Genomic DNA, 17,750 nt, shown 5'->3' on the forward strand with positions numbered 1-17,750 from the left:
TTGCGGTACGCAGGCCTCTCACTGCTGTGGCGTCTCCCGCTGCAGGGCACAGGCTCCGGACGCGCAGGCTCAGCGGCCATGGCTCACGCACCCAGCCGCTCCGCGGCATGTGGGATCTTCCCAGACCGGGGCACGAACCCGTGTCCCCTGCATCAGCAGGCGGACTCTCAACCACTGCGCCACCAGGGAAGCCCAGGCGCATCCCATTTTAGTATCTTCGTAACACTTAAGACTCTGAAATCATCTTATCTTGTGTTGTCTGTTTTCTACAATGTATAAAACATTGTGGCAGCGAGGACCCATTTTCTGTGTTGTCCTCCTGTATCCCCAGGGCTCAGAATTATTCCTGGCCTCTAATGCATGCCAAAGAAAAAAACAACAGCAATAGTGTTAATCATAGCTTATTCATGGTGCTACTGTGTACCAACCTCTATTTGAAGCTCCTTACATAAATCATCTCCAGTCTTCAGAACAACCCTACCAAGCAGAGACTGGCTTTTCTGTTTTATTTTTTGTTTTTCTTTTGGTGGTGCCTCTTGGCTTGCAGGATAGGTTCCCTAACCAGGGATAGAACCTAGCCCCTGGCAGTGAAAGCACCGAGTCCTAACCACTGGGCCACCAGGGAATTCCCCCAAGTAGGGACTGTTGTTATCCCCATATTACAGAAGAGGAAACTGAGGCCCAGAGAGGTTTAGGGACTTGAGGTTGCATAACCAGGGAGTTTCAGTGTTGAGTTTGAAGCCTGAGAAGCATAACTGCAAAGTCTGAGTTTGCTAAATGGAAGAATGGGGCCCTGATGGGAAAGGAGCCCCTCAGGGCATTCAGCATTGTGCCCCTAAGCCCCTGCCTCTCCACCTTTCCTTTCTGGTCTCCACAGCCGACACACTCTCAAGCCCAGCCCCCAGATCCCGTGCCAGGGTGGTGGGGGGGGGGGAACCCAGCAGGTAAGGGTTTTACTCTCCTCCCCATTGTGGGTTTGCAGAGGTGCCTCCCAGGCTACCCAGGTTGGGGGCAAGCCATTAAAGGTGGATCTGGGGACTTCCCTGGTGGGCCAGTGGTTAAGATTCCACGCTCCCGATGCAGGGGCCAGGGTTTGATCCCCGGTCAGGGAACTAGATCCCCGCATGTCACAACTAAGATCTTGAATGCTGCAGCTAAGACCCGGCACAGCCAAATACATAAATAAATAAACATTAAGAACAAGACGAAGCAAACAACAACAAACAAGGTGGATCTGGAGGGAGTTCCCTGGTGCCCTTAGTGGCTAGGACTCAGCGCCTTCACTGCCTAGGACCTGGTTCAATCTCTGGTCAGGGAACTAAGACCCTGCAAGCCACGCAGCTCAGCCAAAAAAAAAAAGGGGGGGGGCGGATCTAGAGAGCACAGAGTCCACCTACCAGACAGCAGGGTTGGCTGCCCAGGACCCCGAGCCCAGTCCCAGACTGACCAACACACGGAAAGACGGACAAACAGATGATCCTCAGCCAGCTGACCACTCTCTTGAGCCTGCTCAGTGGGGCCTGGCCACCCACAGGCTTAGGGAGGCCTGGACCCCGAGGCCTCCCGGCTCAGCCCCAGGCTGCTGCCAATGAGACCCAGTCTCTGGGTCAAGGGGCCCCAGCTTTCCCAGTGCCGTCCTCTGCCCTTGGCAGCTGGAAGGCCTTCCTGGGCCTGCAGAAAACTGGGCAGCTGGGGACCGGCAGGATGCAGCACGGGCAGGATGTGGCCATCACTGTCTCTGCCGCTGGACCCACAGGAAGTGGCCCAGGAGATGTGCAAAGCCGTGCCCTTCACTCAAGCAGGGGAAGGAGAGGGCTGGGTTTCAGCGTTGATAGAGCACCAGCTGTGGCACCAGACAGATTTGGGGTCAACCCTGCATCCTTCACCTAAATGTCTCTGATCTTCCATTTTCTCCCTCGTAAGATGGGGCATAAGCATCTCCCACCTGGGCCAATGCAAGTGCTGCCATCTTGGTCTCCCAGCTTCTGCTATGGCCACCCTGTCTCCTGAGTCTAGTTTTCCATCTAGTGGCCAGAGGGCATCTGGGAACACCTGAGTCTGATCACATCCCTCCTCTGTTCAGAACCCTCCATGGCTCCCACTTCACTCAGAGTGAACGTCCAAGTCCTTCCTGTGGCCCACAAGGCCCTGCACACAATGCCTGTCATCTCCTGCCCTTACCTCCTCCCACTCTCCCACTCTCCCTCCTCCCACTCTCACCCTCACCCACTTTCCTCCCGCCGCACCAGCCACCTTGCTTTTCTCCAGACACACCAATATTATGTGTACCTCAGGTCCTTTGCACTGGCTGTTCCCTTTGCCTCTAGCACTCCCCACCCCCAACATTCTATGGTTCCTTCTCTCACCTCCTCCAGGTTTTTACTCAGATCTTGTTTTAAAATGTTCCCCCTTTCTGTTTTATTTCTCGCTGTAGTTCACATCATCACCTAACAAACGAAATTGATTTTGTAGTTGCATTTACCATCTATCTCCCTCACTAGAATGTTTACTCCACCAGGGCAGAGATTTTTTTTTTTTTTTTTTTTGCGGTACGCGGGCCTCTCACTGTTGTGGCCTCTCCCGTTGCGGAGCACAGGCTCCGGACGCGCAGGCTCAGCGGCCATGGCTCACGGGCCCAGCAGCTCCGCGGCATGTGGGATCTTCCCGGACCGGGGCAGGAACGCGTGTCCCCTGCATCGGCAGGCAGACTCTCAACCACTGCACCACCAGGGAAGCCCGGGCAGAGATTTTTATGTCTTGTTCACTTCTGTAGCCCCATCCCTGCTCTAGAGCAGAGCCAGACACAGTGGGCACTAAGTATTTGTTAAATGAATGAATGAATGAATAATAGTAGTACTTGCCTCCTAAGGGCTATTGGGCAGCCTGAATGAGAGGGGTAAGGGAAGCACTCGTACAGCTGCATTCAGTTGGCGCTCCATAAAGGTTTTGAAAATTCATACCATGTGTTGTTTATGGCCCAGGTTTTAGAGCTAGGCGTACCTAAGTTCAACTTCTGCCTCAGCTGCTGATTTCTGTGTGACACAGGGCAAGTGGCTTTCCTTCTTTATGCCTCAAGTCCCACCTTTGCAAAAGGGAGTTAATGATCGTTGAGAACTCATGCAAAGTGTTTGGCACCATGCTTACCAGGGTGTCAGTTCCCAGGACCCCTTGGTTTGTTATCCATTCAGCAAACCTTCATTGAATCCAGACCACTCGGTGGTATTGCACAGCCCTGGACCAGCTGCCTCAGTTGCCCCATACAGCCGTGCACACTGCACACAGCAGAGGGGACCCCTGACCTGGGATCCAGCTGTGTACCCTCTCCCAGAGCTGCAACTGTCCCGGGGGGGCACAAGGATGCTCTAAAGGCTAGCAGACCCCTCGGCCGCTGCGTAGTCTTAGGCAAGCAAGGGACTTCTTTGAGCCTCAGTCTCCTCATCTGTAAATGGGGATATTAATGGTTCCAGACTTGCAGCATTGTGGGGAGGAGGGAGTTCCTCAAAGGTGAGCAGCATGGGCCCGGCAGGGTGTTAGGATTCGGCAAGTGTTAGCTTTTGTTGTGATTCTTGGGGCTGTAGCCATAAACAAGACGGAAAGAGTCCCTGCCTTCAGGTAGTGAATATTCTGGGAGAGAGAGGAACATTGACAATCCCCCAAAGAGACATAACAATAAATTGCTATGAGACCCTAGAGAAAGAGATGAGGATGCTAGGAGAAAGACTACCAGGAGGGTAAAATTTGCCTTGGGGGTGCTTTTGAGGAAGGAAGGATGAGTTGGAATGAGCTCTGGGAAAGGTGGATGGAAGAGAAGTCCAGGTGGAGGGCGCAGCAGGGGCAACATCCCGGAGGCAGAGGCACAAGTTTGGTGCATTGAAAGAACAGCGAGGAATAGAACTACCCTATGATCCAGCAATCCCACATGTCCAGGGCATATACCTGGACAAAACTAGTATTCAAAAAGATACATGCGGACTTCCCTGGTGGCGCAGTGGTTGAGAATCCGCCTGCCGATGCAGGGGACACGAGTTCGTGCCCCGGTCCGGGAAGATCCCACATGCCGCGGAGCAGCTGGGCCCATGAGCCACAACTACTGAGCCTGCGCGTCTGGAGCCTGTGCTCTGCAGCAAGAGAGGCCGCGACAGTGAGAGGCCTGCGCACCGCGATGAAGAGTGGTCCCCGCTTGCCACAACTAGAGAAAGCCCTCGCACAGAAACCAAGACCCAACACAGCCATAAATAAATAAATAAATTTATTTAAAAAAAAAAAAGATACATGCACCCCTATGTTCATAGCAGCACTATTCACAATAGCCAAGACATGGAAACAAAATAAATGTCCATCAACAGATGAATGGATAAAGAAGATGTGTACATATATACAATGGAATACTACTCAGCCATAAAAGAATGAAATAATACCATTTACAGCCACAAGGATGCAACTAGAGATTATCACGCTAAGTACAGTCAGAAAGAGAAAGACAAATACCATATGATATCACTTATGTGGAATCTAAAATATGGCACAGATGAACCTATCTACAAAACAGAAACAGACTCACAGACATAGAGAACAGACTTGTGGTTGCTGAGGGGGACGGGGGTAGGGGAAGGATGGAGTGGGAATTTGGGGTTGGTAGATGCAAACTAGTACATTTAGAATGGATAAACAACAAGGTCCTACTGTATAGCACAGAGAACTATACCCAATCTCCTGGGATAAACCATAACGGAGAAGAATATAAAAAAAGAATATATATATATATATGTGTGTGTAACTGAGTCACTTTGCCGTACAGCAGAAATTAGTACTACATTGTAATCAATTATACTTCAATTAAAAAAAAAAAAAGAAAGAATAGGGACTTCCCTGGCGGTCCAGTGCTTAAGACTCCGTGCTTCCAATGCAGGGGGCTCGGGTTTGATCCCTAGTCGGGGAATTAAGATCCCACATGCTGCATGGTGCGGCCAAATAATTAAAAAAGGGGGACTTCCCCGGCAGTCCTGTGGTTAAGACTTCTCTTTCCAATGCAGGGGGTGCGGGTATGATCCCTGGTCAAGGAGCTAAGATCCCACATGCCTCGGGGCCAAAAAACCAAAACATAAAACAGAAGTAATATTGTAACAAATTCAATAAAGACTTTAAAAATGGTCCACATCCAGGAATAAAGACACAGATGTAGAGAATGGACTTGAGGACACAGGGAGGGGACGAAGTGAAAGAGTGGCATGGACATATACACACTACCAAATGTAAAATAGATAGCTAGTGGGAAGCAGCCGCATAGCACAGGGAGATCAGCTCGGTGCTCTGTGACCACCTAGAGGGGTGGGATAGGGAGGGTGGGAGCGAGATGCAAGAGGGAGGAGATGTGGGGATATATGTATACGTATAGCTGATTCACTTTGTTATAAAGCAGAAACTAACACACCATTGTAAAGCAATTATACTCCAATAAAGATGTTAAAAAAAAAAGTCCACATCAAAAAATAAATAAATAAAAAAGAAAGAAAGAGAGAAATAACATCGAGGAGACCAGGGTGGCTGGGGCAGTGGTGGGGGGAAGGGCAGGGAGATGTGGAGGCGGGAGGGCGGATTGGGGGTGCAGGGTTTAAACAGAGAAGGGCCATGATCTGGGAGCGAGTTGATAGATCCACTTAGGTGGAGGGGATAATAGGAAGAACTAGCATTTACTGAGTGCCAACTGTGTGTCAGGCAATGAGCTAAGGGTTTTCTTTTTAATCCCCCCCAGGGATCCTGGAATACCACCCTTCCTATTGTCCCTCACCCTAGAGTGGTTTTCTTTTTTTTCCTGGTTGAACTTTGATGATTTTACGGGTGAGAAAACTGACGCCCAGAGAGGTTGAGTAAGTTGCCCCAAGGCACACAGCCAGCAGATGGCAGAGTCAGAATTTGAACCCAGGCATCCATGCCTCTCTAGGTAGGATGAAGTCTCTGGCTCCAGATTCCACTGCCCTTGACTCATCTCCCTGCCTCTGGCCCCAGGTGCTCTCCCGGCTGGGCTGCATGGCTGTCTACCTCCTCAATCACCTCTGCTTTGGCCACTGCTCCTCTTTCTACATCCCCGTTCATCCTCTGCAACAGCTGTGTGCCCGCTCACATGCGCTGGGCACCTGTGGTCCTCTGGTGTTGGGCGGGCAGCCCAGCCTCCCGTCGCCAGGTGAAGGATGTCCACTGTGCGGATTGAGGGGTGTCAGTGCAGACCAAAGGCATGAGCTGAGCATCACGAATGGACACACAGATGCATGCACCTTGGAGAGACGGGGGAAGACAGGCTGAGAAAGACGCCAACCTGGACCATGCACACTGGGTCCAGCAACCAGGGACGCAGGACAGCCAGACAGGTCTCCAGAGTCCTCACCCTGCTCCTAGGGACACCAGGCACAGCCCCACCCATGGGGGTGGACCACTCATAGCCAAAGTGCATATTTATTGAGTACTCACTGTTTGCCATGCCCTGCTCTAAGTCTTTGATAAGTACTAACTCATGTCGTCCTCAGAGCAGCCCCATGACACAGGGGTTAGTAGCATTTTACAGAAAAGGAAACCTAAGTCCCAAGAGGCAAAGTCACTCACTCAGAGTCACACAGCAGTGCATGGCAGAGGTGGCATTTGAACCCAAGGCATGGTGGTTTCTGTTTTTAACCACCAAGCTGGACCTCTTCTCCCAGAATGAGTCAAAGACTCTCCCAGCTGCAAGAAAGATAGATGGCCCCACCCAGACTAGGAGACACAGTGATGACATGGTCTTAGAGATCCGGGAGGCAGACAGAGCTGCTGGGGGAAACCTGGGCTCCCCGAGTCAGAGGCAGGACACACGTGCCCCCAGCTGCCCCTCCTGTCCCTCCACCTCCCCCGAGTCTCCACACAGCACCATGCCCAGTGTGGCATTTACGGGAACCGTAAAGGTTGGCCAAGTCTAGTTGTGTGTGTGTGTGTGTGTGTGTGTGTGTGTGTGTTTCTCCAATTGGGGTTTCCTGGGAGTGGGTGGCCCTGTGCTGGAGCGTGGGCATCAGGGGTGCTCCTTCCTCAGCTGGGCTCAGGGTCTGCAGTGGATGAGGGCAGCCTGGCTTTGGGCGGCTGGAACCAGGGCCCTAGCAGATGGGCCCGTCTGGCACAGACGCGGGGACATGTGGCGCTGTCAGGGTTGCCTCCAAATGCCCCCCGGAGCGCAGGGCGGGGGCTGGCCAGGCCCCCCTCAGCCTTCTTCCTGCCTCAGGAAGGAAGGCCCCAGGTGAGGGGAGCAGGAGGCGGGGACCCGAGGAAACAGATGGGCCAGTGGGGCGTGGGAGCCTGTGACCTCTGACCCCACAGGCCTGCACAGAGGGGTGGGAACAGGCCAGGCAGGCAGCTCCCAAGCCCCTGCTCCAAGGCCCCTGAAGTGGGGGGTGATCACCAGGGGCCCACAGAGTCGGGGGCATACTCTCCCTCCTCCCTCCAGGGTTCTGTGCCAACCCCGAGCAGTGTCCGAGTGGGCAGCTCAGCCCTGGCACCGCGAGCACCCCTCTCTCTGGCAGGCATGAGGCGCCTGCTTTCCCCCCCTTCAGCTGTGCCCACCTCCTGCCAGCCGGGGAGCCAGCTGGGAACCTTGGTGACAGGGGGGCCCCCAGAGTCCCTGCCCCCTCCCGGGCAATGCCAGCCGGCCCCCACCCCCACCCCCCAGGCCCAGTAATGGGTGGGTAATGAGTGCTGGGGGAGCGGGGGAGGGGCGGGGAATGCAGGTGCCACAGGCGCTGGCACAGGGGCCGATAATCAGGTTTGCCAACGCCATCTGTCACCGCGCGAGCATCTGGGGCTCAAGGTGACCCTGTCACCCTCAGTTACAATTACGAGTTTGGCATCTGTATTAAAGCCCGCCAGCCGGCCAGGCGGGGTGGGGGGGCTGGGGTGGGCATGAGGGTGTGCGGTGAGCCCCGTCCCGGGGGTCCCGTTCCCAGGGGCTGCGTGGCTGCCAAGGCACGGGGCTTCTCTGTGCCTGGGAGAGTTCGTGTGTGTGTGTGTGTGTGTGTGTGTGTGCGCGCGCGCCAGCCTCCACAATTCTGTGAGTGAGCGTATCTGCGTGCAGGGCTGGGAGTCATGGGTTTTTGTGTGTCTCTGGGCGTGGTGGTTGTGTGTCTGAGCTTGGGGATGGCCAGGGCTGGGGGGCAGCTCTGAGATCATGTGGGTACACAGATGGGCATGTGTTCATGTGCTGGGAGAGGAGCGTATGGCAGTTCCAGGTGTCTTTGGGTGATGGTGTGTCTGGGTGAATGCATGATGGGGTGTGTGTGTGTCTGTGTGACTGTGCATGTGTATCTGAGGGTGTGTGGTGCTGTACACCTGATGGTCACAGGCTGTATGTTTGGGTGTGTGGGTCTGTGTATAAGATCCCGTCGAAGTGTGTATGTGTGTGTGTGTGAATGCACGGGGGCAGCAGCTGGGAGAGGCTCTGTGTGGTCACTGCAGGGCTCCTCTCCTGCCCCTTTAGTTTGTTCCTGTCCTCAGCAACCCCTGCCGGCAGGGCTCTGATGTCGGGGACTTGGGGAAGGCAGGGAGCTGGCTCTGAGGAGGGCTCTGGGTTCTTGATTCTACTTCTTTTTTTTTTTTTTTTTGGCCACGTCACGTGGCCTGTGGGATTTTTTTTTTAGTTCCCTGACCAGGGATCGAACCCGGGCCCTGGCAGTGCCAGCGCCGAGTCCTAACCACTGGACTGCCGAGGAATTCCCGCTGGGTCCTTGATTCTAGATTCTGGAGGATGGGATCTAGATGTTTGGATTGTGGATGGCTTGGACCTGGATTTTAGATTCCGGGTTCGGATTCTAGATCTTGGTATCTGGGATCTAGATTCCGATTCTAGATCTTGGTATCTGGGATCTAGATTCCGATTCTAGATCTTGGTATCTGGGATCTAGATTCCGATTCTAGATCTTGGTATCTGGGATCTAGGTTCCGATTCTGGATTCTGAGATCTGGTTTTGGATTCTGGGATTTGGATTCCAGGCTCTGAATTCTGGGTCTGGGTCCTCGCTGCTGGACCTTGGCTTCCCGTCTCTGGGTTCTGTGTGTTGACTTTGGCCTGTCCTCTCTGCCCTTCTATTCAGACAGGGCCACTGGGCTGCCCACCATCCCCTGCACACACACCCCACCCCCTAACCTGATGGGTGCAGATAACATGCATGGCCACCAGGGGACACCCTTGGTTCAGATTTGGGCCAAGCTGACCTAGACGGAGGAGTTAGGGGACCACCCTAGCCCGGATTGACACGGCTCTTTGAGGGGGGACGGGGACAGGACTTCACTTCCCTCCCCACCCCTCCCAATGTCGGCCGGTGACTGATGTCTGTCAAATATGGAGAACTGGACCCAGCATCCCCATAGATACCAATCTGGATCAAGGGACAGGGTGCCCAGTCAGTGGGGCAGATTGGGCAGAAGGCACGTGTGTGTCTGTGAAGGTGTCAATGAATGTAGGGAAACATCTGTGCATGTGTGAGAGTGCACTGTGTGTCTGGAGTGGCCACATATAACAGCGTTCCCATGGAGCGTAAGCCTGTGTGGTGGTGTGTGGCCATGTGTTACGGGGACTAGGTGTCTGGCAGGATCCTCACGTGACGGCACATCTAGGGGCCGTATCTATAACTGTGAGTGCCACTCTGGTGTGGGGCACTAATCTCTGTCATATGGGTGTGTCTGGCTATGACCATGACTGGGTCACTGGGTGGCTGTGGGTGTATTTGTGGGTGTCACTGTGCTCGTGAGGGTGTCTTGGAGTGTCTGGGGGAGGGTTCCCGAAGACTGGGACCCTGTGTCAATGATGTCTTGTCAGTTGGGGTGTGAAGATGTGTAGGAAAGAGGTGTGCCTTCTGAGAGTGTCGAACCAGGGAAGGCGTGTGGTCCAAAAGGGGGTCGAGAAGGGACCGAGGTGGGTGGGACCAGAGGCGCTCAGAGCATTTCCTTCATTTCTTCCCTAGGTATGTCTGACCCTCGTTCTCACTGGGTTTCTCTACGGCAGCGTCTCTTCCCACCTCTCAGCATCTCTGACTTTGTCTGTGGGTCCTGGTCCTCTGCCTCATCCTGTTGCCAGGCACAGTGTGCTCTGTGGGTATTGGCTGGCTGGTCCTGTCTCCCACTCCAGCCCTTCATCTTCCATCTCGATCTCCGACTCTGCCTCCCTTTGGCCCTTTCCCTCTGTCCTTCCTTATTTGTGCGTTTCTCTTGCAGGTCTCTCCCATCTCTCTTTCTCCATCTCTGTCCCTCTCTCGGCTTCTAAGTGTCTTTGCCCATCTACAGCTCTGTCTCTCTCCATCTCTTGTCTCTCCCCGTCTCTATCTCTCCCAGTCTCTGCCGGCTCGAGTGGGTCCGGGCGGGTCCGGGACAGCCCGGCCCGGGCGCCGCTGCGAACAATGGCCCATTCACGCGGCCAGCCAGCGCCATGGCAACGCGCCCGCCCCGCCCGCCCCGCGTGCGGGCCGCTCGTGCCAAGAGGATGCCATGGTTACGTCAGGCGCGTGCCCGCCCCGCGCGCTCGTGAAGGGGCCGGACCAGCAGGGGGCGCTCGGCGGTACCCTCTGCCTGGAGTCAGGGCTCCTTCAAGGGGCCTTCAGCCACTCATTGCCTCAGTGTCCCCTTCTGTAAAACATCGGGGATGGGTAGAGTGAGATTCTGTGTACTTCTGTGTGTGTGTGTGTTTTCATGCCTGTGTGTGTGTAGTTTGGGTGTGATGGTGTATCTGTGTGTTTGTGGTCTTTTGACGGTGTGCCCTTGTGTTTGTATGCCTGGGGTGTGTGTGTGTGTGTGTGTGTGTGTGTGTGTCGGTGGTTTGGGTGTGATTATGTGCTTGTGAATTCATGTGACAGTGTGTGTGTCCGTGTTTGCATGCCTGAGGGGTGGATGTGAGAGAGACAGAGAGAGATGGTGGGTGTCTGTGGTTTGGGTGTGATTCTGTGTTTGTGATTATGGGTTCGTGTGATAGTGTGTGTGCCTGTGTTTGCATGCCGTGTGTGTGTGTGTGTGTGTGTGTGTGTGTGTGTGTGTGTGTGTGATGGTGGCTGGCCCCGTCGTTGGGTGTGGTTGCGAGTTTGTGTGACGGTTGTTTGTGGGTCTGGGGGTCCGTGTTCACAAACTCATATGTGCCTATGCGTGTACTGGGTATAGGTTCCAAGGACTGCCAGGGCTTGGCTAAGCGCCCCCTCACCTGAGGGCCTCCTGGCGCAGAAGGGGGTGCCCAGCTGCCTGGGACCTCCCACTCCCCACAGGTTCAGGAGAGCCCCAGCTGATGAATATTCATCAGGCAGAGGGGCTGGCACCCACCGCCTACAGCTGCGCTTCTATTAGCCCCCCTGCTCTCCAGGCACCAACTGCAGTGGGGAGAGGGGGTAGCAGCGTGGGCCTCTCCCCGTCTCCATGACTTGGGGGGCTGGAGGGCTTCCTAGTGACTACTGTGGGGGTCATGTCAGTGTGCCTCGCTGCTTGTTGGGATGGCTACGGGACTGTCTCAAGGTTGTGACAGGCATTGGGGAGAATGACTGTTGTGTGACAGGATGTCCTTGTCACTGTGGTGTGGCTGTCCCCCACTGTTTCTTTGTAGCTCTGTCCGGGGACTCTGGGCAGTGCGAGATGTGTACCTGTCACCTGCAACAGCGAGATGCTGAGTGCACGTCATCAGAATGTCTGTGAGCAGTTCTGCAGTGGCCTGTACCTGCTGGCTACCTGCTCTGTGACCATCAGGGTGTGTTGTCGCGTTATTGGAGCCACTGGCTGGGTTCAAACATTGCTCGAGGGGCAGCTGTGCACCACACCCTGGGAATGAAGTGCTCAGAGCTGCTTCCCCTCCTTGTGACCTAGTGGGGCAGTGACTCCGTGTGGCCACGTGGCTAACACAGCTGAAGGGGCACCCGGACCGGGTATGTGAGTGTGCCCCTGCTGGTCAGACACTGAATACAGTGTGAGGGTCAGCGTGTCAGGGTCAGTGTGAGGATGTGTGAGACAGTGTGGTTGAAGGCATGTGTGACCAGAATCCTTGAGGCTGTGATGGTACTTCTGTGTGTCACAGGGTGGCTGGGGGTGTGACAGGCAGGGTTTCTGGTTGAAGGTGTGACAATGTGACTCTGTGTGTGGTTGAAGGTGTGACAGCATATGTGACAGTGTGGTGGTGTGTGACAGTGTGACTGAAGATGAGACAGTGTGGCTGTGTGTGGCTGTGTGATTGAAGGTGTGATGGTGACACTATGTGTGTGACAGTGAGTGTGTGATGACATGAGCCAAGGGGCTTTGACTGCCCCACCCCCACCCCAAGGCTGCACAGGGAGCCCGGCTACACCGCCACACACAGCTACACTGTCACATCGTCAGCAATGCTGTCACATCCAGCCGTGGTGTCTTACCTTTGTGCTGGATCGAGGGGCCTTGTGACATGGGACTGGCAGCCGCTCAGCCTGCGGACACACGCGGGCCTGAGACGGGGGACACCTGGAGACCCAGTGCCAGCTGGGGCTCTGCCTTGCTGCTGTGTCTTCCCCCTGCAGGCTGGGCTGGGGAGTGGCCTCCAGATGCGGTGGGGATGGGGGCGAGGGGGGCTCCTCTGGTCTGGGGGACTCCAGCTTGGGCCCTGGTATGTGGCTGGGTGGCCCCTGGTGCTCAGCCAGGGACACAGTGCGGCCGGCCTCACCCCCCTTGATACCCACACCCTGGTCGGCTGGGTGGTGGCAGCACACAGAGGCCCCATTCAGGAGCCAGGGCCAGGTTTCCAGGACGGTGGGGTGGGTCTCCAGCGGGCTGCAAATGAAATGTTTCCCCAGCTCCTTCCCTTGCCTCCAGATGAGCGTTAGCCACAGGAAGCCCTGCCGCCTGCCTGTCCTTGGCGCTAGCCACGCTGTGCTGCTGGGGCACGTGTGAGTGCGCGTCTGTGCCACCTTGTGCACAGCTGCGGGCTGGCCTGAGTATCCCCATTTGTGATCTGGGGATGCCTGTGTGTGTGTTTGGGTGTCAGTGTGTGATCAGTTGTGACCATGGACGATCCTGTGTGTCTGTGTATATGTGATCTGTGTATCTTTGTGGCACCCTGCGTGTGCCACGTCTACGGACGATTTTGAGAACATCTGTGTACGTGACTCAAAAGGTCTGTAACACTTTGTGTAATTGTGTGACTTTGTGTATACCTGTGTAACTGGACTCAGCGTATGAGTCTGGGAGTCTGTGTAACTGGGTTTGTCTTTGTGAGTCAGTGTCAATCTTGGTCTCTGTGGGGGAGGTCTATGTGATGGCGAAGGTCTTTGTGTGTGACTGGAGTGTTATTGGTGTTACTCTGTGGGGGAGATCTGTGTGGGATTCTCTCTGCAGCTGTGTGCTTGTGTGTCCATGCACTAAGGGTGTGCGACAGCATTTCTGGGTGATCCTGTGTCTGTGTGTGATTATGGCATTTTACATGACTGCCCAGAAGAGGAGGAGGGTCTGTATCTTTGTGTGTCTGAGCATGCCTGTGTGTGTCTTTGTGATTCTGTGTGCACGTGACTGTAGGAGTCTGGGGGGGGTGTGTGTGTGTGTGTGGCATGGACGCAGGTGCCTTGACAGTGGGGCTGTAACTTCACTCCCCACTACAGGTTCCCAGCCCAGGGAGGGGGCAGCGAGTGCAAGGCTAGGACCCCAGCCTGGGCACAGACCATGTCCTCCAGGCTGGGCAGGAGAGGCATAAGGCCCTCTTGGGGAGTAGGGATCCCCAGTCCTGCCAGGAGGGCCTGGAGCACCCCTCCCCGACCCTGGCAGCACCCTCAGCCTGGCTCTTGACTTATCTCGTGTACCAGATGTTCGTCCTCCTCTGCGGAGAGGCCTGCCCACCTGCCCCGGAGCCCAGCACTGCCTGGCCCCACCTTTGGTGGCCCAGGACTTGGCTGGTGGAGCCCAGATGTTTTGGTACCGCCTCCCACTGCCCCCAGCATCCAGGCTGGGTAATGCCATGGGCCTGGTGCCCACTCCTCCCTCCTCCTCCCCCGGCACACCTGCATTGTAAGAACACACCTGCTGCCAGCCGCAGCCAGGTGGGCAGCCCCAGCAGGGAGGAATGTGGGAGATTCCAGCTGTGGCATCCCAGCTGTACACAGCCCCCCGGCAACACCCTCCTCCCCTGTGATTTCTTGAAGGCCAGGTGTGGTCCTAAGACCTGGGCTGGTGGGGGGAGTGGGGGCCCGGGTGTCCTCCACAGCAACCCCTCAGCCTCTCTGTAAAAATCCTCCCAGCTGGCAGCTGTGGAGGGGGGAGCAGAGTGGATGTGGATGTGTGTGCATGGCGTGGGGGGGTGTTTGTTGTGGGTATGGGGGTGGTCTGAGCAACGTGGAAAGAATTCTGAGTGCGGATATGCTCATGAATATGGGGGAAATGTTTTGTTTGTGGGAACATGGATGGATGTGCGAGTGTGTAAGGAAGAGAGAGGGGGTGTGTGTGCACACAGGGAGGGTGTTGTGGCGTGAGGGTGTGTGAATGGAAGGATGGGTGTTGTGTGTGTGTGGATGAATGGAATGCGTGTGTGAAGTGGGTATGGGATGCTGGTTCAAGCAGAGCCCAGGCTTGGCGCCAGAGGCGGACCGGGAGGGTGAGGGGGGAGTGGGCAGACCCCAGCCCTAGGGCCTGGCACGGATGGTGGAACAGGGCTGGGAGGACAGGTCGGCAGGTGGGGAGAGGACTGGGCCAAAGCTGATGGGGCTTCTGAGGGGTGACCCCTTCATGGCTGTTTGCAGAGGGGCAAGGAGCGTCCACCTGTCTCTCGAGGTCTCCCCAATTCCCCAGTTACATGAAAGATCCCAGACACCCCAAACCCTTCAACCATTCCTCCCCCCTCCCCAAACCTTTCCTATTGCCTTCCCCTCCAGCCCCCCACAGGCCCACACTGCTCCAATGTCCCCTTCACCCAGGCCCCGTAACCCCCCAGATTTATCCTCTGCTCCTTCCCTCAGCCATCCAAGCCCCACCTTGGCACCCCAAACCTCTCCTGGGCTTACATATCCCCAGTTCCTTCTCCCAGACATTCCAGCCTCTCTTGGGCCTCCTCAAAGGCCCCCAGACCCATCCCTGTCCCCCCCCAACTTCCTGCTCCCCTCTCCTCCCTATCTCCCTCCCCCTTGACCTATCCCTCACATCCCTTTCCTGAGCCATCCAAGCCCCCAGCCCCTTGATCCCCAAATCCCCTTCCTGTCCCTCCCCTCAGTCCCACATATCCTCCAGTGCCCTCCTGCAGCCCCTCCTCCAACCCCCCCCCCGTGCCCCCTCCCGCACGCCCTCCGACTGCAGCGGTGGAGGCTGTGGCCGGGAGGCAGCAGCGGCGGCCCTGAAACTTTAAACGGTGTTAAAAGTTTCTGTTTACGAGAAGCCCTTGAATTTTTAAGGACGTATCGATTCCCTCTGCCACGGCCTTGCATCGGCAGCGGCTGCGATGCAGAGGGGGAAGGCTGGGTCGGATCGGCGGGATCCCAGGATAGAGCCCCCCAAGTACGGCAATGACAGACACACATGTACCCAGGCACATCCTCAGGCACACAGAGACCTCCCTCCCTGACACACATGCGCACACACACACCTAGTCACACACACCAACACAGCCCGATACACAGACCCACATCTCTGAAAAGACACAGAACCCCGCTCCCTGACACACACAGTCACCTGTGTACACATACTCTGGTACACACAGATCTTCATCACTGCCCCAGACTCACAGGGACCCAACAGAGAGAAACACATTCCTAGTGACACCCATTAACACTTTCAGCCACACAGACCCTGATTACAGACAGACCCCCTGGGTCACACACACTCCGGGACGCATAGAGAGACCCGCGTCCCTGCCACACACACACAAGCTTGTTATGTACACTGACACTTTCTGACAGAGAGAGCCTCACAGCTGATGCACACACTGTGGTCAGCTCAACACACACACGCATATTCACCTAGGCACCCACATCACCAGCACTTCCTGTCAAAGACCAGACACTGCCAAGGTGACCTCTACACCTAACTCCCACTAGAATGTCAGCGCCCCCCAGCACAGGGTCTTTTGTCTCGTTCCCTACTATGTCCCCAGTGCTAGGCACAGAGCCTGGCAGACACTCACCCTCTGACTCACAGACACCCCAGGTACACAGCCAGACCCGCATCACAGCTACACCACACTGGCCCATTCAAAGAGACTCCTAGACGGACATACACTGACCTGTACCTCCTTTCCCCCAGAGGACACTCGGACCCACCCAGACTCCCAAGAACACAACTCTGGCCACCCTGCCTCAAAGACGCAATGTGACCAGGAACACATACCCTCAGGCATATTTTCACATGGACATACACACACACCTGGGCATCGACACCCCTCCAACAGACAATGCATAGCTGAGAACTGCCACGGCTTCTTGCCCCAGGAGGGTGAGAAAGTGCCGGCTGCACCTGGCAGCAGGAGGAAGCTTTGCCTCGGCAGGAGCTGCCTGGGGGCTGCAGACACCACCTCCCCGCCCACCCTGGGGGGTCACTTAAGGGCTCCTCTTGCGCCCATGCCAGGGTCCTCAGCACAAACCTTTCCCCCCATTCCTCTTTGCTCTGGAAATGGGGGACCAGGGGCCTGCATGAGAGGAATGGAGCCTCGCCGGGGGTGTGAATACATGTCCCTGAGGCCTCAATGTCCATTTCTGTCCCTGATGGTTGGGCTGTGTGGTCCTTGTTAGATTTGTGTGTGTGTCCATGATCAGGGCCAAGTACAAGTGTGTGTGTGTGTGCGTGTGTGTGTGTTGGGAGTGGGGCGTGGAAGGGGCCTGGGTGTATGCATGTGATACCTGTGTACATCTGGGCATCAGGTGTGTGATGTGTGTTCCTGTGTGCTGTTGTCTCTGCCAGTGTCACTTTGTGTCAGGGTCAGAGCTTTCCCTGTGTCTGGCATGTACGTCCCGGTGTCTGGTGGTTTGTGTTTGTGTGACAGTGCATTAGTGCATCTGTTTTGGTGCCGCTTTGTGCGTGTGTTGTGTGTGCATTCGGGTGTCTATTATAGGAGTTGTGTGCCTGGAGTGTGTGAGGATGTGGTTGTGTGATCATGCCAGTGTCAGTGTGTCAGCATGAATCTGTAGATGTCAGCATGCACTGGTGTGTGTGTCTTGGTGTGTATCAGTGTGTGTCTGTGTGAGGCCCATATTGGAGTGTGTCCACCTGTATCTGGGAGTCTAAACATGGTTTGTTGTTGAAATGCATATGTGTGGGTATCCTGTGATGGTGGGCCCTGTGTGCACGTCAGTGTGTGGGTTGTGGGTTGCTTTCCTAGTCTTGGGGGGGTGTCGGTGCATGTGTGTGGGTTGTGTGCCTATGCTGTGTGCGCGTAGGTGACTGCGAGTGCTTTGTTGGAATGTGGAACGTGTGGCAATGCGTTCTGTACGTGACATGTATGGAGGGCTCCGAACCTCACTGCGTGTCAGCGTGTGTCTGCTTTGGAACGCGGGCCAGCACGTGTCGGGGTGGCCGTGTTGGCGTGCGCCCCCGCGCGCGCGTGTCTGAGTGTGTGTGTGTGTGTGTGCATGTGTGCGTGCATATGTGTGTGTGTGTGTGCGCGCCGGCCGTCGCTCCCCCGCCCTGCCCGCCCCTCCCCGCGCCCCTCCTCCCGCCCGCGCCGCCCGCCCGCTCCCTCTCCCCGGAGTGCGCCGCTTCCAAACTTTGTCTAAACTTTCACTTTCACAGCGCGGCGGCGGCGGCGGCGGCGGCGGCGGCGGCGGCGGCGGCGGCGG

The 17,750-nt window shown here is 55.9% G+C and overlaps 1 protein-coding gene across 1 annotated transcript; it reads left to right on the forward strand.

The window, feature by feature from the left end:
* Window positions 1-1,473: 1,473 nt before the first annotated feature.
* Window positions 1,474-6,529, forward strand: DAND5 (DAN domain BMP antagonist family member 5). The gene is given in 5 exon segments (XM_027084917.1): window positions 1,474-1,727; window positions 1,729-1,798; window positions 6,007-6,083; window positions 6,085-6,187; window positions 6,189-6,529. Coding segments are annotated over 5 exon segments (552 nt in total). The 3' UTR covers window positions 6,237-6,529.
* The last annotated feature ends 11,221 nt before the right edge of the window (window positions 6,530-17,750 follow it).

This window comes from Aethalodelphis obliquidens, unplaced genomic scaffold, assembly GCF_003676395.1.
Source record: "Aethalodelphis obliquidens isolate GAN/ISIS:26980383/991018 unplaced genomic scaffold, ASM367639v1 scaffold53, whole genome shotgun sequence".
In the NCBI taxonomy this organism is placed as follows: Eukaryota; Metazoa; Chordata; class Mammalia; order Artiodactyla; family Delphinidae; genus Aethalodelphis; species Aethalodelphis obliquidens.